This window comes from Phyllopteryx taeniolatus, chromosome 17 (genome assembly GCF_024500385.1).
Source record: "Phyllopteryx taeniolatus isolate TA_2022b chromosome 17, UOR_Ptae_1.2, whole genome shotgun sequence".
NCBI classification, from domain to species: Eukaryota; Metazoa; Chordata; class Actinopteri; order Syngnathiformes; family Syngnathidae; genus Phyllopteryx; species Phyllopteryx taeniolatus.
Genome location: NC_084518.1, coordinates 19727850 through 19752964, shown reverse-complemented (window position 1 = coordinate 19752964; position 25115 = coordinate 19727850). Strand labels below are relative to the sequence as shown.

Below are 25115 nucleotides of genomic sequence, written 5' to 3'. Positions count from 1 at the left end.
GCAACATGATTGGCTCCTGCGTCGCGGGAAGGGCAGAGAAGTCCAAATATGTATCACATTTGTTAGAAATAAATACAATTAAGTTTGTTATTGTTAGGTTTTGGGCAAGGGTCGGGTTAAGGTTAGTGGGAAACATGAATGCCGCCACAAGTCACATACTTTTCCCGTCTGGAAGCATTAGAGCGTGTCCTACCGGGATACAGCATCCAATCAGTGCAGCTGCGCGCGTCCTGGAACCAGTAATACTGGAGCAGGGCGTGTCCGGCCTGGAAATTATGTGGGAACCCCAATAATGCTCCTTGGTGTACCGCCCCAATATGGCTGCCGCACTCACGCGTCCGATTAGTTGATCGAAGCAGGGCGTGTTGCCCCTTTAAACAAAACGTGCTCACTATAGCAAGTTACATTGCATAGCAGGCTGCACCGGAAATAATACATACACATTTCAAAATAATTTACATGTTGTGGACAAATTAGCTACGTTCCTTTCGATAATAAAGGGTTACATATCCACTATATGAACACCAGTCATATGTGAACTCATTTCACAAATAAAAATACGAAGCATTGGGGGACTACTTTTACCATCTAATCGGAAGTGACCACACTATATATGAATCGACGATACCTTGACAGGCGGCTACAACAATGCCACGCAGCCTCCACTTAAATCTCGCTGTTACACTTTGCCAAGAATCTGCAAGGTACAATCTCTATCACCAGTTATATACATAATTATGTTTATAATACAGTTTTGTGTGAAAGCATGGCTATTTGTGTGAACGTAGGTGTATAGTGTCCGGGGTGGTTAAGAAGGTGGCCGACTAGCTAGCCTAGCTTTAGCCGCCGTGCAGCCTAATTTACAGTTCGGTTATTCTTCAACTTTCTACCCAGTTTAAATCACATTTTGTGCGCTTTTTTTTTAAGTCCGTTGTTCACAAAAAGTACCCCCCCCCCAAAAAAAAAACCCTAACATTCCTTTGTTCATAAATGTAAAATCAAAAGTCCGTGTTCACAAAATTAGATAAAAAATGTGTCTGTTGCTCATAAAAAGGTTTTAAAAACAGAGCCAATTAATTCATGTGATTTTCAACTGTTTTTAGTATTTTAAAATAATCCTGTTTTGACCAAAAAGTAAATGAAAGCGTTGTTATTCATAAAAAGTCAAAAGACTCAAATTAACCCTGTTTATAAAAAGGACATTCCAAAATACCAAACAAATTCTCATGTTGACAAAAAATACATTAAATATTCCAAATAAATGTACATTTAAAAAAAAAAAAGTGAAAAGAGATCAGTGCTTTGTTTACAAAAGTAAAAAAGGATTTAAATCCGTCCTTTGGTCACAAATGGTAAATAAAAACATGTGAATCAAATCCTTTGTTAGCAAGTTCTAAAGATTCCAAATCAAACCCTTTTATTAACAAAAGGGTCCCAAAAAATTAGTTCACAAAAAGTTGAAAAACTAACATCAGTTATTTAACGCAAAGTTATATATATAAAAACTCTGACCTTTGTTCAGAACAACAAAAAAACCTAATAAAAGTTCATTCTTCACAGAGTGAACAAAAAGTTATTTTGTTAACAAAAGGTAAAGTTGTGACTAAAAACTTGAACTCTCCCTCTTTACTGCAGAGCGTAAGTTGAAAGTGTTGATGCAGAGGTGTGTCATTTTGCTAATCAAGAAGACCGTGGACCTTCGCCCCCTCGCCCCTCAGCTCCTCCGAGCGTGTGCGTCCTTTTCACGCCTCTCACCTCCGCCTCCTGAATCCCGCCACCGTCTCCTCTCGCCAGCCGACCATCACGGAGGCCTCCCGTTCCGCCGCCTCTCCACGCACCCGCCCGACGCCATGGCGGAGCAACGCTTCCTGGTGGAGTACGCCAAGCGCGGCACGGCTGGCTGCAAGAAGTGCAAGGACAAGATCGCCAAGGGGATCGTGCGCATCGGCAAGGTGGTGCCCAACCCGTTCAGCGAATCGGCCGGCGAGATGAAGGAGTGGCACCACGTTAAGTGCATCTTTGAGAAACTGGAGCGCGCCCGTGCTACTACCAAGAAGATCGAGGACATCACTGACCTGGAGGGCTGGGAGGAGCTGCAGGACGAGGACAAGGAGCTCATCAATCGACATGTCTCAGGTGCTGCGCACTAAAAGTTCATCCAAATCAAACACCTTTTGTTAGCAAAGTTTAAAAGATCTAAGAGCCTTTGTTCCCCAAACAAAAAATAAATCATTTGTGAAATCAAAATCAGTCCTTTTGTGTTTGCAGACCTGATGGCCAAAGTGAACTCGAGTCCCAAGAAGAAGGTGCAGGCCAAGTTGAATACGTCGGGCAAGCTGATGTCTCCTCCCGCCGACGCGTCGCTGAACGCACCGCGCAAGTTCTCAGGCTTCACTGGTAAGACTTGACCCACTCAGCTCTTTGAAGCTTTCTAATTACCGGAACACCAATGCTAACTTCTGTTAGCCTGTGTACGCCGTTTTCAGATTATACGTTATACATTAAGCTAGAGGACTTTTGTTAGACTTTGTATTTTCCTGTCCGTCCCATCCAGCCGCCAAGGCGGGCGCCTCCTCGTCTTCGCCCTTGCCCGCCAAAGCCAACCAGGGCAGTGCTCTGGCCAGCCAACTATGCGACCCGCACCACAAGGACTGCCTGTTTCGGGAGTTCCGCAAATTGTGCGCCACGGTGGCCGAGAACAACAGCTACAACAGCAAGACGCAGATCATTGAGAAGTTCCTGCGCAAGGGCACCGGCGGAGGTGAGAGCGACAAGAAAAGCGACGTGGCGCCATTTAGTATCAGTGACGCTAATTTGCGTTTTCTTTCTCGCGCGGTGCAGATAAATTCCACGGCGACTTGTACCTGACGGTGAAGCTGTTGCTGCCCGGCGTGGTGAAGAGCGTGTACAACCTCAACGACAAGCAGATCGTCAAACTCTTCAGCCGCGTCTTCCGATGCAACCAGGACGACATGGTGCAAGATCTGGAGAAGGTCCGTAGATGATAAAAATTGGATAACACCTCGCATCCTGGAATATTAGTCCATAAGAGCTTAGCATTCACACTATTTGAACAGTGCATACAAATTATGAGTGTTGAGAGACAAGCATTATTAACCACCATGACCTTCCCTATTTTGACTACCGGTATATGTTTTATTTTCGGCGTTTATTTCTAAACAGGGCGACGTGTCAGAGACGGTTCGCATGTTCTTCGAGGAGAGCAAAGCCTCCCCCCCGTCTGCCAAGAGCCTGCTGACCATCCAGGAGGTGGACGCGTCGCTCACCCGCCTCGCGCAGCTCACCAAAGAGGACGAGCAGCAGGCCGAGCTGGAGGAAATCGCCAAAAAGTAAACTGCGCCGCCGTAGCCGCCACTTGGAACCCGCATCGCTAACGAGACGTCTCCAACCTCTCCTCGTCCCCAGGTGCACCAGCAACGACCTGAAAGGCATCATCCGGCTCATCAAGCACGACCTGAAGATGAACGCCGGAGCCAAGCACGTGTAAGCGACAGTCTCCTTTCACGTCTCCTGAACGGTCTGCTTCTCTGGCCCTCACGGTTGTCTTTTTGTCGCCAGACTGGACGCCGTGGATCCAAACGCTTACGACGCCTTCAAGGCCTCCCGAAACTTGGGCGATGTAATCGAGCGCGTGCTGAGGAACCAGCAGGAGGCGTCCAACGGCTCGGGCCCGAGGAAGCTGCTCACAGTGGAGGCCACGCTCATGACACCCGTTCAGCCCATGCTGGTGAGTCTCCGGCAAAGCATCTGTACTCCGCAGTCTCCGCATGGCTGCGGCGCTCCATTTTTTTCCGCTGCCCTCAGCCTGCGATGAGCCAGGATTAAGGAGTGTAATACTGCAACATTATCACGACTGACGAGGGCCTTCTGTATATTTCTTGGTTAGGAGATATTTTTATCCAAGAGGAGACTAAGGGCAGCAAGAAAACCATCCACTCCAGTAAAACAAGTACTTTAATACTTCAACATTAATGTCGCTGAAGACAAGTCTCATGTATTTACTTCTTAGTTATGCGAGAGTCGCCACTTTGCTGCAGTGGTCCGTTTTCTCGCTGCCCTTAGTCTCCTCTTAGATAAAATGTCTCCTTAACATTACACTTTGCTTTCTTTGACCTTCGAGGCTGATTTTTTTTCCCCCAAAATTGAAGTCTAACTCCAAATAATACCCTTTTTTGAAGGGCGTTCCACATGATTAAACATACTTTGGTACCTTGGTGACACTTTTTTTTTTTTTTTTTTTTTTTGCCCTCTGCCCACTAGGCGGAGGCGTGCAAATCCATTGAGTACGCCATGAAGAAGTGCCCCAACGGCATGTACTCGGAGATAAAGTACGATGGCGAGCGCGTGCAGGTGCACAAGAGTGGCGACAACTTCAGCTACTTCAGCCGCAGCCTCAAACCCGTGTTGCCTCACAAAGTCAGTCTCTCGCTCTCTCACACACACACACACACACACACACACATATGCAGTGATCAGGGTGAGCTCTTGTATGATTAGCAGCCATTAGAGATGCTCACAGTGGGACATTTCCCACAAGGCTTGATCAACATTTGCTCTCTCAGCATGTCACAGTAAACATTGCAGGCTAAACGTAACACAGTCTTGCCACTAGAGGGAGCCGCAGGATATGAAATCCTCACATTGTTGTCTGCAAATCATGTGACTGTTGAATTATAGAAACAGGAGGTGGAATATCGCGAGTCTCTTCCATGGCTGGTTTGTCAGGAATTTTCTCCACATTTAACAAACCGATGTATTTCAAAATCAGTAACACATTCAGACAAAAGGTGCTTCACCCAAAAAACAAATTCCCGAGACGCAAACTCGGTAATGTTGGAGTGTGGGCATGATGGAGAGACCAAGCAACTCTGAAACAAACACGGCTGCATAGGAGAGCAGCCTCTCTTGTCATGCAGGACGGCAATTCACCAGCCATACCTGGCAACAACAACCCTATTGTGACATCCACCAGAGACATAAATAGGGAGACTCTGCACTTAATTTGGAACTGAAGATTTTCAAATTGGTTGTACAGTGGAAGACTGGGTAGCACATCTGCCTCGCAGTTCTGAGGATCCGGGTTCAAATCCGGTCTCGCCTGTGTGGATTTTGCATGTTCTCCCTCGTGCCTGTGTGGGTTTTCTCCGGGTACTCCAGTTTCCTCCCACATTCCAAAAACGAGCTTGCAACCAGTTCAGGGTGTGCCCCGCCTCTCGCCCGCAGTTAGCTGGGAAAGCCGCCACCATACCCGCGACCTTAGTGAGGTTAAGCAGTGTAGAAAATGGATGGATGGATTTTCAAATTAAAGATGAAATGTCTTCAACCACAACACAGAGTCCAGTTGCCTTGATTCAACCTTTGCGGATTACCTGGCTGACTGCAAATCCCAAACATTTTTTTTGGCGGCTCCAGGTGGCCCACTTCAAGGACTACATCCCGCAGGCGTTCCCCGGTGGTCACAGTATGATTTTGGATGCCGAGGTGCTACTCATCGACACCAACACCAGCAAGCCACTCCCCTTCGGGACGCTGGGCGTGCACAAGGTGAGAGGGTCAGACACAATTTGGGCTGCAATATGACAAAAATGAGTGAATCTCACCAGCATGTCCTCTTTTGTCCTTCAGAAAGCCGCCTTTCAAGACGCCAACGTGTGCCTCTTTGTCTTTGACTGCATATACTTCAATGGCAACAGTCTCATGGAGAGGTAAAAACGTCAAAATGTTAATGCAAAACTTGCAAAATTATCTATTCAGGTTTTTTTTTATTTTTGAAGGGGGGGGGCGAAACTTCCGTAACTTCTCGTGTATAATACGCTCTCGAGCATAATATGCACCCTCAAAACCGACTCCAAAAATCAGGAAAATCCTTCTTCCTATGTATAATGTGCACCCAGGACTTTCTATCCATTGATGTATTTATATGCAATAAATGTTAGTGGTGATCCTCTCTAAATTTGTTTTTCTAATCAATTCTGATCAGTAATATTACTAACATTAAGGTTTACTTGGTCTTTAATAATGCATTCAATATTGTGGCGCACGCTAGTGTTTAGTTTTAAGACTGCGGCTTTATGGAAGTATTTTCCACCTACCACATGATCTTTGACACGTCAGCGGGCTTGCACAACCTACAGAACGCTACAGAGGGCATGTGCCCGGATAACACGTTCACTTCTGGTGCAAGATGACAACAATATTTTAGCATTTTTATTTCACCTGAAAAAACGCTTTTTTTGTGCATTTAAATTTTTTTAAAATGGCAATTATAAAGCCACATCAATCATTTGCAGATTTCTGGGTACCCGTGATGGGATAGAGACCAAAACCCAAATATCATAAAAATTATATCCTGTATTGTAGAACATGTTATCTTATAAAAATAAAAAAAAAGTCACATATTACATTTAATGGTCTTGTTTTTGGTTTATGAAAGTAAGGACTGATACTTGAAAAGTTAATTCTATTATGCTATTTTTATGTGAGAAAATTTGCAAAGTTTCCATTTGTTTTGTACTTGTTTTCAATTGAGAGGTCCAACAAGTTTTCGGTGTTGAATATTGGACTTTAGGAATTGTATTGATGCCATCAAAAATAAACAAGTAGAAACAAAAAAAAGAGAAATACTATTGTGGTGTACAATTTTGTATACAAAATAACCAAAAATATGGTGTAAAAAGTATAATTAAAAAAAATAATAATAATAAATCCTGGGGTGAAACACGACTAATAAAAAATTAATTCATATTATTTAGAATGTTATTTTTAATACCATTAATTACATGTATGAAAACAATACATGGGCCTTTTTTTTTTAAAATACTAGTTTTAAGTTATTTCCTTGCGTAGTCTTATTTTTTTCATTTTCTGGCATTTAAAAAAAAAAATAAAAATACACAAAATATTGGAGTAAAACATCTAAGGTCTTAAAATTATTTATTAGTGTTTCAAAGTTAACGTTTGATATTTTTTATTAACAAAAAGTTTAAGTAAAAAGTCTTGCAAGGTGCTACGAATTCTGTTGTTGAATTTGCGCAACCCTCGTCTGCAGGCCGCTGTGCGAGCGGCGGAAGTTCTTGCACGACAACATGGTGGAGGTGCCCAACCGGATCCTGTTTTCCGAGATGAAGCACGTCACGGTCAGAGCACGTCTACCACCTTACACTTACGGATATATTATACAGTATGCATCTAAATATGTATTTGTGTGTGTGTGTGTGTGTTAGCGTGCGGGAGACCTGGCCGACATGATCACTCGAGTCATCAGGGAAGGTTTGGAAGGCCTCGTGCTCAAAGACGTGAAGGTCAGACATTTATTTTCCAGCGTTTACAAGACTGCAGGCTTTATAAGTACATGTCATGGTGTGATGTCTGTGTGTGTATTCATGTGTGTTTGTGTCTCCCTGTTTTTGTGCGTCCTTGTTTGTCCGTGCGTTCATGTGCATGCACGCCCACCAGGGCTCGTACGAACCAGGCAAGCGTCACTGGCTGAAGGTGAAGAAGGACTACCTGAACGAGGGTGCCATGGCCGACACGGCCGACCTGGTGGTGCTGGGCGCCTTCTACGGGAAAGGCTCCAACGGTGCGTTTGTGGGAGTGTGACTGCACGTGTGTCCAATTGATGTCGTGTTCATTAGCTCAAATGCCGCAGAGTCATTTCCCCGCCGTGAAAGAAGCCTTACGTCATTTTTCTTCTGACAGCTTTAGTGTGGCGTTTACGCTCCCGGGTAGTTGGCTCCCCGCGACACTATCGCCGAGCTGGCATACTCGACTATATTAATTAAAACCTTTATGGCGCGTACGCCAGAGCGCATTTCTGCCACACGGGTGCTATAATCCACAAGGTGAAGCAGCATGTGGCTCGGCGGCCCAAGGTTATCTTTGTGCACTGTAACTGTTTTATTGCATATATGCTAGATCAGGTTATCAATGCAAAGTTATCACAATATTGAATCCTGATTTTTCTCCTAAAATACAGTCATCCCAATATATAGAAATTCTCAGAATTGCTGTATCGTGACATTCTTTGTAAAATACAAAATAGACATCGCAAAATAAAATCGGCAAATCCCCCCCCCCCCCCAGTATATCGATTATCGCTGTATTGTGATATCACATTCTTCCCCTAATATATTATTGCTCTGTTGTGAAGTTATTGTTGGCGAAATATTACATCACTCGTTTCTTCCCACTACATCATCAGTTATTGCATAGTTGCTGTTAGCTAAATATCGCATCTTTGACTATATCGATTATCGCTGTTTCTTGATGTTATCATTGACATTATACACTAGTAAGGATTTTATTTCTCTCCCTGTTAGGCGGCATCATGTCCAGCTTCCTGATGGGCTGCTACGACCCGGACTCCAAGAAGTGGTGCACTGTCACCAAGTGCTCGGGAGGCTACGATGATGCCATGTTGGCTCGACTCCAGAAGGAACTGGATGTCGTCAAGATCAGCAAGGTCGCCTGCCTGCCGGCCGGCCATTGTTGCTAGCACGAACAAAACTCATTCGTCTTCAATCGTGTTTTTTTTTTTTTTTCTCTAAATCTAGGAGCCCAGCAAAATCCCTGGCTGGCTGAAAATCGTCAAGAACTACTACCCGGATTTCCTCATCCGCAGTCCTGAGGTGAGTCATTTGTTGACAAGTTTATAAAAAAAAGACAAAAAAGTAACATTATAACAGTATATAGTCTTTTGTTCAAATGAAAAAGACCAAATACGTCATTTGTTTGCAAAAAGTAAAAACATCCAAGTCAGTCTTTTGGTCACAGTTTTTAAAAGATCAAAATCAAACTTATTTCACAAATAAATGAAAAAAATCAAACTTTTGTTCGCAAAATGTAAAAATACAAATCCAAGTTCTGTTTACAAAAAAGTCAAAAGGATCAAGTCAAAGTCCTTCATTCACATAAAATATGGCACTCCTTTTAGAAAGTTTTCAAAAGCCAAACCAAAGACCTCCTAATGTACAAAAAGTATTTAAAAAAAAAAATATCAAAATCAGTCTTTTGTTAACATTGTTTTAAATAAAGATCCAGATTAAAGTCCTTTTGTTGACAAAAACTCAGTATATAAATTGTGATGAAACCATTTTAGGCAACATTTGTGCTTGCTCTTCAAATTAATTGTTTTGCTGACATTTCCCCCCCCCCGCGGCACAGCAAGCGCCCGTGTGGGAGATCACGGGCGCAGAGTTCTCCAAGTCGGAGATGCACACGGCCGACGGCATCTCCATCCGCTTCCCGCGCATGACGCGCATCCGCGACGACAAGGACTGGAAGAGCGCCACCAACCTGCACCAGCTTAAAGTACACCCCTGGTTCCCGTTGCGTCGCAACGTCATTTGACATGTCTCTCACGCGCGTACTTCTTAGGAGCTGTATCGCATCTCCAAGGAGAATTGCGACTTCAAAGTGACGGCAGGACCGTCCGGCGAAGACAAGGCCTCGTCGGGAGGGGACAGCGGCGGAAACTCGCCCGCTCCGGCCGTGTCATCGCGTGAAAGCGCCCCACCCAAAAAGACAGGTTAGTGATGCGTGGGACAACTTCGGAACTTGACTTACGGGTCCCCCAACTAACCATGAGGCTTAAAAACTGGTTGTATATCAGTGATGAGGGTGTGCACACTTTTGCAACCACAACATTTTTTCATTTTGTCATTTTTTTCAATCACAAAAGAGACATTTGAACAGGGGTGTACAGACTTTTTATATCCAATGACGTGTTCACAGGGAACCGTACCCAAGCCAAACGCAAGGTGGTCAAATCTGAGCCGAGCTCCCCCGCTCTCAAAGCTCCCGCCCCCAAGAAGGTACCATCTCATGTTTGTTTGCGCTTTACAAAAACACACAATGACAATTTTGACTTTAAAAAAAACTCCCAGGTGAGGAAGAGTGAAAATGGAGAGCAGAGCAATGGACACGCCAGGAAGGCAAAGGTGGCCACTCCTCCTCCCCCGCAAATGCTGGAGTCCAAAAACAACAAGGTCCGTCTAAGCCGCTTTTACAATGTGGATTTCATTTGGTAGTTTTGAGCAAGTCTGAAGTCAAGCGATTTATGGGTGGAGAAAAAATAATGTATACTGATTTAAAGTACTTGGAAGAGTAAGAGACATCTTGATTGGATCTTGGTAAAAAAGAATAATAATAATAGTAAAACTGACTGTGATGGAAAAAATGTAAATAAAGTCGACAATGTATTGACTTGACTTTCATCACATTACAGCGGACTACAAATATCGAATATCCACCACTATTTATTACTGGGAAAATTATTCACTTTTTTTTTAACAATTAAAATAATAAAATTGGGTTAAAATCTTTAGTAGCTTTGAGCAAGTGTAATGTTATTCAGGGAGTAAAATGCGTAAAGAGATTACAATCCTGAATGAAAAATATAAATTGAGAATTTACTACAAAATTTCATTCTACAGTCGGAAATATAATAAAGTTTCTTTCAAAGTATTCAAGCTTTGATATGGCCAACACTAATCATCACTTATTGAGTTAAATAGGGCTGTACCCATTGAATAATCGGATAAAAATGAGCATTTTTAACCACTTTGATGGAAAAATGTACAAAAATGGCACCTTGTTAGTTCCCACGCTGCCACTTTTTATTTCTTTTGTCAGCAGACGCTGCTGGACATCTTCAGCGGCGTCAAGCTCTTCCTACCGTCTGGCGTGGACGACTTTGCTAAGCTGCGGCGCTACTTCGTGGCGTACGACGGCGACCTCGTGGCCGACTACGACGCCGCCTCGGCCACCCACACGGTGGCTGACAAAGCGGAGGAGGAAGAGGGCGGCGGCGGCCGGGCCCAGCGGGTGTCGGCCAACTGGATCTGGGAGTGCATCCGCAAGAGGCGGGTAGTGGCTCCCTGCTGACTTACAACAACAAAGAAAAGAAGCAATACTTTATTTGCTCTTTCACTAATTAAACCTATAACGCCACATCTTAGATTTGTCAACATGGTAACCTTCTGACACTTTCTATTAGTGATTGGCTTTTGCTGTCATTAGTAACAAAAAGCAACAGGAGGTAAAGCAGAAGCATTGGGGAACCATGGACGCTTTAATTTGTAATGCAGCCTTTTTGTGTGTATTTAAATCATGAGCTGAGCGCTGAGCAAATGTGAAATGGATGTGTACTTTTTTAAAATAAAGTCAAGATGATGGGGGGGAAAAGTACCGTACCTCAGTGAGTATAAAGTCATACTGTGACAAGAAAAAAAAAATACATTGAGAATGAAGTTCACTTATTTTGAGGGGGATAAAATGAGGGAAAAAAAGTAATATGAAGTAATTTTATTTTAAGAGGTATTTTTTTGGAAGAATGTTTAAACTGATGAGGAAAAACTAACAATGTAAACAAATCATTTTAGAAAATTCTTAAGTCATGTGGGAGGAAAAAGTGTCCTCTTTATAAGAAAATACAAATCGCATGAGAAAAGGTATTTAACTTTTACAAGTAAAATGACATTTCACAAGAAAAAGCATATAGCTCAATAAGAATAAACATAATTTTACAATTTAATTATCAGAATAATTGTGTACTTGCACAGCTACTCCAGTATAACGTTGACTTGTGTGTTTTATTTTCTGGCGGCAAAGAGGCTCCTTGAACGCACTACTAACACATTTGGATGATGCAAGATTGCAAAAGGTCTGCTTGCTAAAGTTGTGTCTGTATTCGTGTAGGAACGCGGGTGTAAATGTACCCAGAATCCTTTTTGAGGTAGTTGATAGCTGTCAAGAGTCTACAGTGTCCAGTTTTCGCTTTCCAGACGTGGCACTTTCGCAGCGACTCCAACACTCGAGGTCCAACTCGGCTTGCATGAAACACGGCTGCTCAAGATCAAGACATGACGAGACAGTGGTACCTCCACTTACTTGAACTATCGTATGAAAGTCTACTTGCTTAATGCTAGAACACAATGCAAAACGACATAGATGGGCTAAGAAAACTAGCATGAATGTTGTATTTACTAAAACTGCACAACTTTGCCACTAGCTTAATGCTAACACACAAAGCAAAACAACAGACAGGCTAACATATAACGTTACCCAAATTTTTGTTGGTGTTTTTGCGAAAGCTGGAACGGATTAATGGCACTTCCATTAATTACAATGGGGAAAGATGATTTGAGCAACGAGCACGGTAACGGAACGAATTAAACCTGTTAGTCAAGGCACCTCTCTCTCTATATATATATACTTTTTTCTTCTTTTAAAGGACTTCACATTTTGGGATTATTTTTTAAGGACTAAATTGTTGTCACATTCACCAAGTGGGTGCCATTTTCTTACCCGCCTGGAAGACTTGATCAGGGTCGCCGAGCGTAGAGCGGGTCGGCCTACGGCGGCGGGGAGTCGCTCCAGCAGGACTCTGGTTCTCGGGACGTGACTCCATGACACACCCAGGCCCGGACGTACCTCGCCCTCATCGCTCCTCGTCACGTGATTGGTCACCTGTGCTCAGATATGACTTATGTCCTACAATGTGCGTGTGTGTTGTGTTTTTTGCGTTCATCCTCACCAAAGCAGCTATGTTGAAATCCTTGGCCATGGTCTTGAGGGCGATGGCCACTTGACTCATCATGTGCATGCCTTCACACACAGTCCAGTTGAATAAATATTAAGGATGAGGGATTAGTAAATAAAGACACATGGGGAAGGAAAGAAAAGCTGTCATTTTACACAAAAGTCATATGAGGGGGTAAAGAAAGAAAACTCGAGGAAAAACAGAATTTTTACAAGCAAAAACTGGAAAAAGAAAGAAAAATCAAGATTTTCAATATCCATCCATCCATCCATCCATTTTCTGAGCCGCTTCTCCTCACTAGGGTCGCGGGCGTGCTGGAGCCTATCCCAGCTGTCATCGGGCAGGAGGCGGGGTACACCCTGAACTGGTTGCCAGCCAATCGTAGGGCACATCGAAACAAACAACCATTCGCACTCACAGTCATGCCTACGGGCAATTTAGAGTCTCCAATTAATGCATGTTTTTGGGATGTGGGAGGAAACCGGAGTGCCCGGAGAAAACCCACGCAGGCACGGGGAGAACATGCAAACTCCACACAGGCGGGGACGGGGATTGAACCCCGCACCTCAGAACTGTGAGGCTGACGCTCTAACCAGTCGGCCACCGTGCCGCCTAGATTTTCAATATGAGAAAAAAAAATTCAATTTTATATTTAAAAAAAATGAATATAATAAAAATCAACAAATTGTTTTCAATTGTAAAAGATTAACACAATGCTTATAATTCAATTAGAAGGAAAAAATGCACAATATTTTACAGTCAAATAAATTTATATTGTGAGGGGGAAAAAATAATTTTTAGAACATTTTTAGAATGTTCACGAAGAGTAAAAAAATGCTTACATTTTCTAAATTTTCTTTTCAAATTCCACATGAATGTTGAATTTAATGAGGTCTATGAGGGAGAAGAGGCCACATTTAATTTCTTTATTTTACTGTATCTAAATTTATGTAGAGTATCTCAAGGCACGATAACTAAGTAACGCAATATCAATGCTAGTTTCATTAGCCCCTCTCTGGCATTTTGAATTATGTGTTAGCATTAAGCTAGCTGACTTTTGTGACAAAATGAATATTGTTTGGTTAAATGCACAACTTGTAATTGTTTTTGTTTACTTTTACATAAACTTCAAGTGGGAGTGGCAATAATAAAATCAGTGCTCCTAACTTACATTTTTGCTCGCAACTCAAGACATAAAAAATGCCATCAAGCAACTGCTTCTATCTCGAAAAACCTTTTGCTCTTTTGTAAGTGGATGCACCACTGTACATATATTTTTGTTTATTTTCTTTTTACATTTCCAAATAAAGCGAACAATAAATAAATTCCAAGAATTAAGTCTTGTCCGGCGAGGATACGCCAGTGAAAAGTTGTTGGTTGAACTTTTGCACTTTGCAATATTTGCACCGCTTGCAGCTTCCAGACAAACTTTTCTCTGCGGAAATCTACGCGGGGAAATTTCCGCGTGCTCACCTTCATGATGCCTGCTTCCCAGCAGAGGAGCGATGACGGCCGACACCGAGTCCACAATCAGCGCCTTGACGGAGCCACCGCTCGCCTCCTGTCGTAAAATGTGACCCAAAAAAAAGAAAAAAAACAAAAAACCAAAAAAAAAAACTTTTTACGTCTCTTTGTGGTTTGGGGACGCGTTTCACACGCACCTGCCGAAGACCGTCGCCACCAAGACGGTACAGACAGTCGAGCAGGGAGAAGATGTCGAAGGCGCGATGCACGCTGATCCTCTGCAGGGCTTCCATCTGCCAGCAAAATGACACTCGAGTTTGACATGCTTTTTATGAGGCGTTGCTCATTTGACAGCGGTTATAAAAAGTCGAGACGCCCCTGTGAAAATGCCACCAGTTTGTTGTAGAAAACAAAAAATGAGCCCAACATAAATTCTTTGAAAACTTTTTTCCACCATTAATGTGACCTATACGCTGTAAAGCTCAGTTGAAGTCATATTGAACAGCTGAGATAATGTGGTTGCGCAAGTGCGCACACCCTGATAAGTGGGGCTGTGGCCGTGTTCAGAAGGAATCAATCACTTTCAAACTCTTGTTAAATGGGTCAGCAAAAACCTGCCGCCATTTAAAGTGCCTCGGATTAACCCCGAAGTTCTGATGTTCTCGTAGGCTTTTCCTCACACTTTTGTAGTTTGATTATTTTAAAACTTGGATAATTATTATATATTATTTTCTCGATGAATGATTTGTGTTAAAATATTGTTTTAATTTCCATCCCTTCATTAAAAAACAGGACATTATTTTAAACTGGCAGTGGAGAAAATGCACAAACAAATAGATTACGATTCAGTCACTGGTTTGGTCCGTAACGTGTCAGAAAATAGGCGAAAGTGTTGATAGATCTTATTTTGATCGGTCTGCTTTCACGGACAACTACAGAAATCTATTTAATTGATTTATTTCTTGCTTTATTCTGACGGGATAGTGCGCTTTGAATATACAGAGACCCATAGTGAGGCATAAATACTCTGGCGCTAGCTTAGTTCTAATTTCATTTTTTTCCCCAATTGAGTTGTAAAGGGCAACGATTATTGTTACAATACGGATCAGCTCACCTGCTCGTCGTCGCTACTCGTCTGGCTTCGCAGCATTTGGCGCAGGCGGCCGGCCGACAGACCCCCCGTGGTGTCCACGTAGACCACGTTTTGCCTCAGGTGGTGCGAGACGTGCGCCGCCGTGCCCAAGCACACCTGCGCACACGTGACAGGCCCGGCCGGACCGCTTTATTTGCCACCTTTAACCGCAAGCTTCTATTCAACACGCTCGCAATATGACAAAATAGAAATAATGCGAGAATTAAGTCAAAGACTTACGAGAAAGAAGTTACAATGTTACAGAAATCAAGTAGTAAATTTACACGTTAAAAAAAAAGAAAATAGTTGTGATAGCATAAGGGAAAAACTCAAGCATGATGTGTAATAGAATGAGACAAAGATATGCAATCTTACAAGACAAAATGTAATATTACAAAAATAATATTATTACAAGTAAAAACATTTTTGGGGGGAATGAGAAAAAAATATGATTATGAGAATTTAAAGTGAGATTTTTCTTAATTATTTTTGTAATTTTTAATTACAGAGACAAAAGCATTTTGTAAGTTGTGAGAAAAAAATATGACAGAAAACGTATTATGGCAAAAGTGTTAAATTATGAGAAATCTTTTTGAATTTTTTTTTTTTTTTTTAGATTTTTTTGGGTAAAACGTAATAGGATAAAAATACATTTTATGATAAAATACTTTCAGATGGATTTGATACTTTTAGAATTACTTTTTTCTATTAATAAGGTTTTTTTTTCCAGAAAAAAAAAAAAAATAATTCAAATGGGCCAAAAATCATTTAAGAGAAAACTAATTATGAAAAGGGAAACGTGGGAATGTTTTTTTATTTTAATATTATAGGAATTTGTAAAGAACATTTAGCACACAAAAAATACATGACAAAAACACAATATGTTTTATAATTTATAATAATTCAATAAATAATAAATAATTAACTAATTTATTAGATGACACATTTTTGGAAGAATATTTTTTAATTTGCGATATTTTTTCCAGTTTTAAGATTATTTTATATGGCAAAAAAACATTTAAGACAAAACAATAAGAAAACAAAATATGAAAAAAATAATTGATTGGAATTATAAATGAACTCCCACAAATTTTATGTCATTATTTTTTAAATTTCATAAGGAAAAACATTTTGGAGGTCAAAAATAATAATTTCACACACACATACACAAAAAAAGAAAACATGTAATTTCCCACAAAATAAAGAGTTGGAAAAAAAAAAGAAAAAAAAGAGAGAGTATGTAGTTTACATATGGTGAAGCGCTCACTCGCCTGTGTTTTGCCACTTCCTGGCCCGCCTGCCAGCTCTGTGATCTCGCCCGTGTACACACCCGAATCCAGCAGTGCATCCAGGCTGAGGACAAACAAGACCATCGATTGTAATAACGCTGATGAGGAGTAATTCAATGTAGATGAAGGCTAAACACGACATTCAACCAGCGGGCTGTGTGTAGTGATGGTACAAATTGATTATTCGAGTAATCGCGTGAACATTTATTTTGCCCTATTAAACACACAATCGAGTCAGGTTCAGGTATTATTTTTGACCACTTGGGGTCACCATCCTCATATACACACATTCGTGACTAAGTGTGTGTGGCCTTAAAAGGCGGGGCCTGGCGAGTGCAGTGGGAGTCACCGGATGAACGTGTGGAGAAATTATCACTGCTTTGAGCCAACGATTCCGCTACGATTTTTTTTTTTTTAATTGTTGTATTCAAGTTATTCGATTAATCGTTGCAGGCCTACAATGTTAAGCATTTTTCAGCATTTAGAAAAGTCCTATAAAAATCAGATTCATTAATATTACAATAATTAAGATGGTCGATATTTGCCAAACTGCCATCCTTTCGATGACTTCCTTCTTGTTTATGATCGTAATTAGCTTCCTAATAACACAATCGTTACGTTTTCTGTTTCTCAGGTGTCATTTTGAGAGCTAAGAATGTTTTTGTTTTTTTTAGATACAGTACTGTACTTGCGATATGTGACGCACAAAGCCAGAAAAAGTACAACAGATGCTTCCGCTCGTCCGTGCCGAGACAAGCGCTTCATAAGACCATCACTAGCAGTTTCCGGTTTCCCGGGAGCCATTTTGAGGGCTTATTACTCACCAGCTGTTCGACCGTTACAGACACCCCTCGCCAGGCGGTGCTTTATTTTGATTGGTCGTCTCATCCGCTGATGGATGCCACGCGCGCCCTCGTCGCATTATCTACATATCCGACGCCGGGCCCCCAGGGAGGGCCCCGCCCACTCGCGCTTGAAGGTTAAACGCGGCTCGGAGTGGCTCGCCGCGCGGGTGCGATGAAATATCCGCCGGGCGTCCTTGGGGGAAAACGGGAACGACAACTACACGCCGTTTGCGCATTAAACGTCCTTCGAAGAAACGGAGATGCTTCGATTTGTGCCATTTGAAGTTATGTACACGCAGTTCAACATCTTTATTAAAATATTATATCATAAAAGAGCAGCCGGCAGCATCAAGTAGTGCTTTAATGCGGACACGTTCTACAATTTGCAACAGGAATTAGGATTTGTTTTTTTCAATTTATATAACAACACATTTTTTTTATTTTGCGGGGGGGGAAAAATGGAAATTAGAGGAAAAAAAAAGTTACAAATCAAATTTTACAGGAAGAAAAAATTGGTGAATGAGAATCAAGTTGCACTATTGGGACAAAAAATATTTTACAATATTAGGAGTTAGAATATTATAAGAGAAAGTTAAAATATTAAGACACTAAAATCACAATATGAGGAAAATGTATAATTTTCTCAAGAATAAAGTTGATCATTGATCAAAAATGGTAATGTTATAAGATAAAAACAATTACAAGAATACTGCAAAGTTATAAGAAAAAAAATACAACAAAAAAGTTGGAATAAATATTACCACAATAAAAAATGAAAAATGTTGAAAATGAGGGGAAAAAATGAGAAATGTTACAAGACAAAACGTGTACATCACAAGAATAGAAAAGCTAGAATAATCAAAGAAAAAAAAGTCAAATGAGTGAAAATATGAGGGGAAAATTATTTCAAATAAATAAATCAACAAAGGAAAAATGTTGACTTTTTTTTTTTTTTAGATGTACGGTACTTGGTCCCTGTAGGTTAGCGAAACATTACAAGCACTGCAAGCTACAAGGCACAGTGATCCGCATATTTGTAAAATCCAAACTTCTGCGCCAGCGTCATGCAAAAGTGAGCATTATCTTTTTTGCATTATGGATCTCAGTGGAGGCGTAGCTAAGAAACAAAGTGTCCTTCACGTCCATCCCCTTGCGAGGTGACTTACTGACATGTTTTCAGCACCAGGTGGCAGCCATGACACGTCCGGGCTGCTTGCAAGGGTCCGGAGCCGTTTACGACATGCTTGAGAAATGTTGACTTTAAGGCTAAAATAAAATAAACAAGACGGTTTGTAGGAAGGTTTCCTAAGCGAGGAGTATTTCCCATCCTTAAAGAGAATGTGCAAACATTTCACAGAGCGCCATGAAGGCTTTTTTTTTTGGGGGTTGTTGTTGCCATCGCTGTTAATGCAGCTGATACATCAGACGCCACTTTAGGGCCCAAATGGGACAAGCCGAGTTTTGAGAGGCGACACGCTCGGCTGCATATTCCGCTACGGGCGGCGCGGGCGCGGTTCGATGCAAATTCAATTTTTTTAAGGAACGCCGACGTGACTCGGGCTTTGATTGATCGGTAGGCGAACCGTGCAGTGGAAAATCTTATGACTGGTTTGACTTACATGTGTCCTCCAGTTTAAACAGGGATAAAATCCACCGAAGCAGAAAAAAAAATACAATTGAACTCTAGAATTTGCCTAAAGTCACTGCTTCACTGCCACAATGGTCCACTTCCTGTTCAATTCCAGGCATGGGTCCTTGAGACTTTTTCATGCGTCCTGTTCTGATAGACATGTCCACCCAATTTTTCGGGGAAAGATTTCTTTTTTTAACTTTCGAGCCTTGGAGCTTGCCCCAAAATGGCAGCTTCGCACCAAAATGGCTGACTTCCCGTACAAGTTCGGGCATTAGTCCTGAAGAGTTTTTTTTTTATTTGTCCTGTTATGAGAGCCATTTACTACTTGTGTCGTGGCTATTTTATTTTTTTTCTTTCTAACTTTCGAGTCCTGGAATTCACTCTCAAAGGCCTGCTTTAAACCAAAATGGCTGACTTCCTGTAAAGTTTCGGGTACGGGTCCTTGAGACTTTTCCGTGCGTCCTATTATGATACCCAATTCCACGCTGATTGATAAACCTTCTGTCTCGGTGGCAAATTTTCCCCCCGATTTCCAGGGCAAAGCTACTGAGTGTGTTTTTTTTGTTTGTTTGTTTTTTCCAATCAAGCGAAATGAGTCAAACACTTATCGCATACGCAGAGCTTCCGGTGGAGAGGATGGCGGTGGAACTGAGGAGCTCGTCGTAGAGGTCGGCTCCCGACACGGGGAAGGCGGCGTGCTGGGCCAGCAGCACCCTGCGGATGGCTATCAGAGCCTGCGAGAAAACGAAAGAAGACATTTCACCTTGCAGCCATCGCTAGGTAACAAGCTCCGCTCCGGCACCCGGGTTAAGGTGTTTAATTAGCCGACACACGCCTGAGGTTCCGGGCTCCCCAGGTGTCTGTGAATTTGGACCACGTGAGCTCATTAGGAGCAGAGTAGGTTAGCGGCGAGGTCGCTAAAAGGTAACGGCCGGCTTGAGCGCTAACGCCGTTGCTTGCTCATTACACAGAACAGCCACTCATAATTTTTACGAAAATAAAACTGAAATATTACATGAATAAAGCGGCGGTTGAAATAGTCCGACTATGTGTCTCGATTAATAAGCTACCCCTTGAAATGGTGGATCTTCACCCAGCCTGGCTGCCAAGCAGACAACGGAGACGGAGACACTTGGTCTGGAGGCGGGGTTATGTAAATTAGCCTCGCTGTGATGTCACAAACCGGCCCAATTCGGAACAACGCGTTGACAGTCGTATTTTGGAAGAAAAAAAAAAAAGGCAGCTCACAAAAGATTCACTCACAGTGGTAACTTTTTATTTATGAGTTTACACAAAATGTAGCAACACATACAAACAGTCAAAATAACAATACTCACAGATGTTTTCTTCGGTCTTTTCATCATCGAATCTGTGTAGTATTTCTGTTTGTATTAAACTGCCCCCTTGTGGCCAAGGAGCACACACCAGAAGGAGCAGCACGATGTCCATTGAAGTTAAAACATGAACACATGATGCCCAACGGGGTTTATTCATTTACATTCCATTTAATGATGTTATTACTGTATGTTTTTAATAAAGTGCAACACTGTGGTCTACTATTCTTCAAGTTACAAACAACATTTGTTGGCATTGTTTGGGGAGCTGGAACGGATAAATAGCATTTCCATTCATAATCGATGGGGAAGGAGGATTTGAGATAAGAGTGTGTTTAAAGAGTCATTTTTGCACAATGTGTCGTCTTTAAAAGCAGCCTGAAGTGCGGTGACCCAACCAGTCAGAGGGCCTCAACTGGGTCACCACGCCGGACCCAGAAAGGCACCGCGGGTCACAAAATGTCCGCTTGACCGGGCCAACACATGGAGAAATCATTCGCAAAGGCAGACGCTGCTGGAGTTTTGCTGTTGTTGTTGTGTGCGCGTGTGTGTGTGTAACGACTGAATAAGTGTTTGGTGGGCGACGGGGTGCGGAGACAACGACCACAGGAGGTGAAACGATAAATTCCGAGCTGGCCTTCCGTGACCTCTCCCTGCCCACGCCAGACAAGCGCGGCCTCTCCCAAAGGCCTCGTTTGCACATTATTTGCACAGCGCCAAAAAAAACAAACAAACAAAAAAAACAAGTTTGCTGCAGTCTTATTTACAAAAATGAAGTTTCCTCTTGGCTGCCCGAGAGGTCAACACAGAGAATTTCTTATCTCAAGATCTCGCCTCGCTTATTTGTTTTCGTGCAAATGATGAAAAAGTGAAAGGGCTTGCGTGTTTTCACAGGTTCAAGCCGCTAACGAGGACTATTTGATAGCCTGTACTAAAAAGTGTGGATTTTGGACAGTTTGCAAGATATTTGGAAACAGCATACCACTATGGTTGCGTGACTTTAAAAAAATCATTAATGTGATAGAAGGCGTTCACAAATAATCACTGACCTCTTCGTGCGCACAACCCATACGTACTGCTGCTTTTTTGGGGGGTGTTGTTGGCAAATATTCAGCGCGACTGACGTCCGTGTTTCTTAGCAGGAATTAATTGTCGAGCGAGGGGTCAGAAAAGTCACAAACTAATTGTGGGAAAAAGTTGCTAATTTGGCAACACTGACCCACAACACTGCGCTTTTGGGAACTAGCCGCACTCCGTTCGCAGCCTCGTTTTTAACTACGGAAGCAAAAATCCTCACTATTTTGTTGACATAAACGTACCAGCGTGGTGGCGAGCTTCTCTGGTCATTTCCATGTTACTCGTTAACAGCGACGGTTTAAGCGTGGATGTCTCCTGCTCTGTGGTTATCATGACAATTGCATCACAAAAACACACCCGAAAAATAAATAAATAAAAGAAATAACCTTAAAAGGCACAAATAAATACCTGATACGACGCCGAACACTTCTGTGCGAGGTCCTCGATATCCGACGAGACCAGATCTTCCACTGTGTGCAGAGAAACATGAAGAAAATGACAGTTGTTGTTGCAATTCCATGTTTGGGTGGGAAGGGGCTCGTTGCCAACCTGTTTTGACGCGAGCATTTCGCAAACGGCGCACTAAACCTTCATCCAGTCCAGGACACATCCCTTCTCGCAGAAGCACCATGCTCTCTCATTGTCGAGTGGGAGTCCAACGGGAATCACGACTCAGAAGCAACATGAAAACTTCTTTGGCTTTCACTTTTTGGGGAACCCAAGCGAGCTAGCGTCCTTGTGTTTTGAGCATTTAGCTTCAGGGGGGAGACTTTTCCGCTTTGTCACGTCCCTTTACCGAATAAACGTCTTTTTTTTTTGCCGAGGTTGAAACATCGGCAAAGTTGACTAAAACGAATTTAACGCTGCCTAGACTTGTTTGACTAACTTAAAAACATTTGATACGCTATTTAAAAAAAAAAACGTGTTTAGCAGCAGGGGCATTGTGGGTAATGTAGTTTAATTGACTAACTAGCTAAAACATTGTAAACAAACTATAAATCTACTCTCCGTGGACCCACAACTCGTTTTGAAAGATTATGAATCGAGTTTTAGGTTGTTCTGACAAAGCAAACTATTTAATCTCTGCATCACCATGGTAACAGGTAGCCACAGTAACGCAAAACCGCAATGTATTGTGGGTAATATAGTCTTAAACGGCCAGCAAGCTCAAACTGGGAAAACGAGTGATTGTTGAAAATATTACGATTAGCAAGAAATAAAAAAAAACATTACATTCATGAAAAAGGACCAATATCTTTGTGTCTTTTATAAATATTTCTCTCTTATGATGTATTTGACATATACACAAGGCTTACAATCGTGAAATAAAATTAATGAAATCAATTTGTCAATTCAACTTGTATTATCATGTATTTGCCATTTTATTATTCTTCCTCTTTAATTTTATTATTCCAAATAATACAATCTTAGCACTAACGTTATTATTCTTTATCAATAATGAAATGTATGTTGTCAATCTCTTTTATGTATGTACTTGTCTATACTTTATTATATTATACAACAATAAAATACAACACTATTGCTAGTAAATATTATTGAGAAAATAAAAAACCAACGAATGGTATACACAAACAAAAGAGAAATTTGATCTGAGAGGAGACTGAGGGCAACAAGAAAACGGGCTGCTGCAGCAAGGTGGACACTGTGCAGTGGAATATCAAATGTTTGTGTGACTTTAGTATCTATCTATCTATCTATCTATCTATCTAGATAGCTAGATAGCTAGCTAGCTAGCTAATTATTATTATTATTTTTTTTTAACCAAGGCACACAACTCCTTTGAAAAGCTGATAAATTGAATTTGGTGTTTTGTGCTGTGAGCAAACTTGTTGTTTTTTTTTTTTTTGTTTAGTTTAGTTTTTTAAAATAGCTCCCCTTTTCAAAGTTTCCGCATCGCCATGGTAACTAAGGCAGTCCCAGCAGGCTGCTCGGAAGCCATCAAGCCAAGTGTGCGAAACGCCTCCGCCGAAGCCCGAGGCCTCGTTCAAACAAACACCTTTATTGCAACGATTCCATCTCTGCCACCTGATTAGTTGTCTCATCGAAAACAAATGACACGGCTGATAAATAAACGAGAAAAGAAAGAAAAGTGGGGAGGAGTGAACAGGAAGCGCTTAAAAACAAAAACACGACTACCGCATTTTTCTATATTCTATTCTACTATTTTTAATGGGATATTTCAAATGATTTATTATGAATATTTTATCTCTATGAATAAAGTAGATCATCTATTTATTCTCATCGCAGTCATTTATTAATTCATTCATTATTCAAAATCAATACGACACTCGTCGTGACATTTACAGATTCGACTCAAGGGTGGGGCAGAATGGAGGGGCGGGGCTTGCATTTTATTATATTGAAGCCGAGCGTTAATGCTCAAACTATGCAGGACGCGTATTAGGACTAAAACCTCAATCTGGCTTCTGGTGTTACTTGGAGAGATAATTTTTTTTTCGTGTGCTAATTGGAGGAAAAAGTTTGAGAACCGCTGTCCACAGCTATTAAAGCCTCAGGCTAATTAGGGATGACATCAAAGCTAGAGGCTTACATGCGAATTTCCCATACGACCGCAAACGCATCGCGACTTTTCCATCAAAAGAGATCAAGTTAGTTATGTGAACGATTTCCCCTTCTTTTAAAAATGCCACTCTTAAAATTCAATGTAAAAACGCTTTTGTTTTTTTCTGGACTGTTTTGCGTCGCGTGTTGAAGTTGATTTGTTGATCCTTTTCTTAGCATTTTGGCCAAGTGGGCGTGATGAAGTCGGACGTGTTGGCTGGAGGTTATCGGACTCCTGCAGACGCTGGCGTGATGGCTCCAGCTGAGGCCCGTAAAAAAAAAATGGAAAAATGCATAGAAAATAGCACGCCATAACAAATAACATAGCTTTGCCTTACGACAGTCTGTTTAGTTTAAAGCTAACAAACAATGGCAAACTCCATAGACAGGCTAACGAATGGCACCGGTGTTGTGGTGTTGTCATAACCCTAATAGCAACGGATACTTGAACACAAACAATGAAGCAACACATGTAGGCATACAATATAACAATATTTGCTGGCATATTTTCTTTGCAATCTGAAAAGAACAATTACTATTACTGCGGCCTAGAGTCAGTGGTGAAACTCTTCTTCATGTGTCTGTCTCATATTTTAGACTGTATTACTATTATGTATAAGGCTACACTAGAAGGAGCAGCACAATGTCCATTGAATTGAAGACAAAATGTGGCAAAAAAAATAAATACAATTTTCATTGTATGTCATTATTGTATGTTTTTATAGAGTGATCTTTTTTTCATTTAAAACATTTTTTGCTTTTTTTTTTGGGAGGCTGGAACACATGAATGGCATTGCCATTCATTTCAATGGGGAGAGATGATTTGAGAAATGAGTTGGGTTACAAGCATGATCAAGGAACAAATTCAACTCATATCTCAAGGCACCATTTTATAATATTGCGACGATTACTCTACTTTGATTATGAATGAGGTCAAATGGGGTGCGAGTGAGAGGGAAGCCAAAATTTCTGACGTGACACAAACGCATCACCGGCACAACTTTACATCGACATTGATACTTCTTTTGGACAAAAAAAAAAAAAAGGATTTTAATTAAATTTAATTGAACTTGAATTAAAATTACAATAATGAAGGAAGTAATCAAACAAATAAATGAAAGTAGTACATGTAAACTCAACTTAAAATCCAGATTTTGATTCTTTTAGCTGAGCTATGGACTAATTTTGTGCAAATG

The 25115-nt window shown here is 41.4% G+C and overlaps 2 protein-coding genes across 6 annotated transcripts; one reads left to right on the top strand and one right to left on the bottom strand.

Annotated features, from left to right (window-relative positions):
- The first annotated feature begins 361 nt into the window (after positions 1 to 361).
- Positions 362 to 11474, top strand: lig3 (ligase III, DNA, ATP-dependent). 4 transcript variants are annotated; one of them, XM_061751826.1, is made up of 21 exons: positions 363 to 704; positions 1636 to 2136; positions 2269 to 2397; positions 2555 to 2761; positions 2842 to 2993; positions 3184 to 3350; positions 3427 to 3504; positions 3580 to 3748; positions 4282 to 4437; positions 5434 to 5565; positions 5647 to 5726; positions 7070 to 7157; positions 7245 to 7322; positions 7477 to 7600; positions 8340 to 8482; positions 8574 to 8648; positions 9184 to 9330; positions 9397 to 9547; positions 9754 to 9833; positions 9906 to 10007; positions 10654 to 11474. In XM_061751826.1, exons 2-21 carry the CDS (start codon positions 1656 to 1658, stop codon positions 10903 to 10905), a joined length of 2991 nt encoding a protein of 996 aa, XP_061607810.1. In that variant the 5' UTR covers positions 363 to 704; positions 1636 to 1655; the 3' UTR covers positions 10906 to 11474. The 4 variants fall into 4 exon arrangements, with proteins under 4 accessions (XP_061607808.1, XP_061607810.1, XP_061607809.1 ...); XM_061751827.1 differs by having other exon boundaries at positions 364 to 704; positions 10657 to 11474; XM_061751824.1 differs by having other exon boundaries at positions 362 to 704; positions 9754 to 10007.
- Positions 10762 to 22238, bottom strand: rad51d (RAD51 paralog D). Of its 2 annotated transcripts, none has more exons than XM_061751833.1 (11): positions 21886 to 22237; positions 21745 to 21806; positions 19541 to 19659; positions 16430 to 16511; positions 15141 to 15275; positions 14224 to 14319; positions 14036 to 14123; positions 12557 to 12627; positions 12328 to 12489; positions 11739 to 11865; positions 10762 to 10901 (listed from the first exon to the last, which is right to left on the bottom strand). In XM_061751833.1, the coding sequence occupies exons 1-10, from the start codon at positions 21965 to 21967 to the stop codon at positions 11770 to 11772; spliced, it is 993 nt and encodes a 330-aa protein (XP_061607817.1). In that variant the 5' UTR covers positions 21968 to 22237; the 3' UTR covers positions 10762 to 10901; positions 11739 to 11769. The 2 variants fall into 2 exon arrangements, with proteins under 2 accessions (XP_061607817.1, XP_061607816.1); XM_061751832.1 differs by having other exon boundaries at positions 10767 to 10905; positions 21886 to 22238.
- Between the last annotated feature and the right edge of the window lie 2877 nt (positions 22239 to 25115).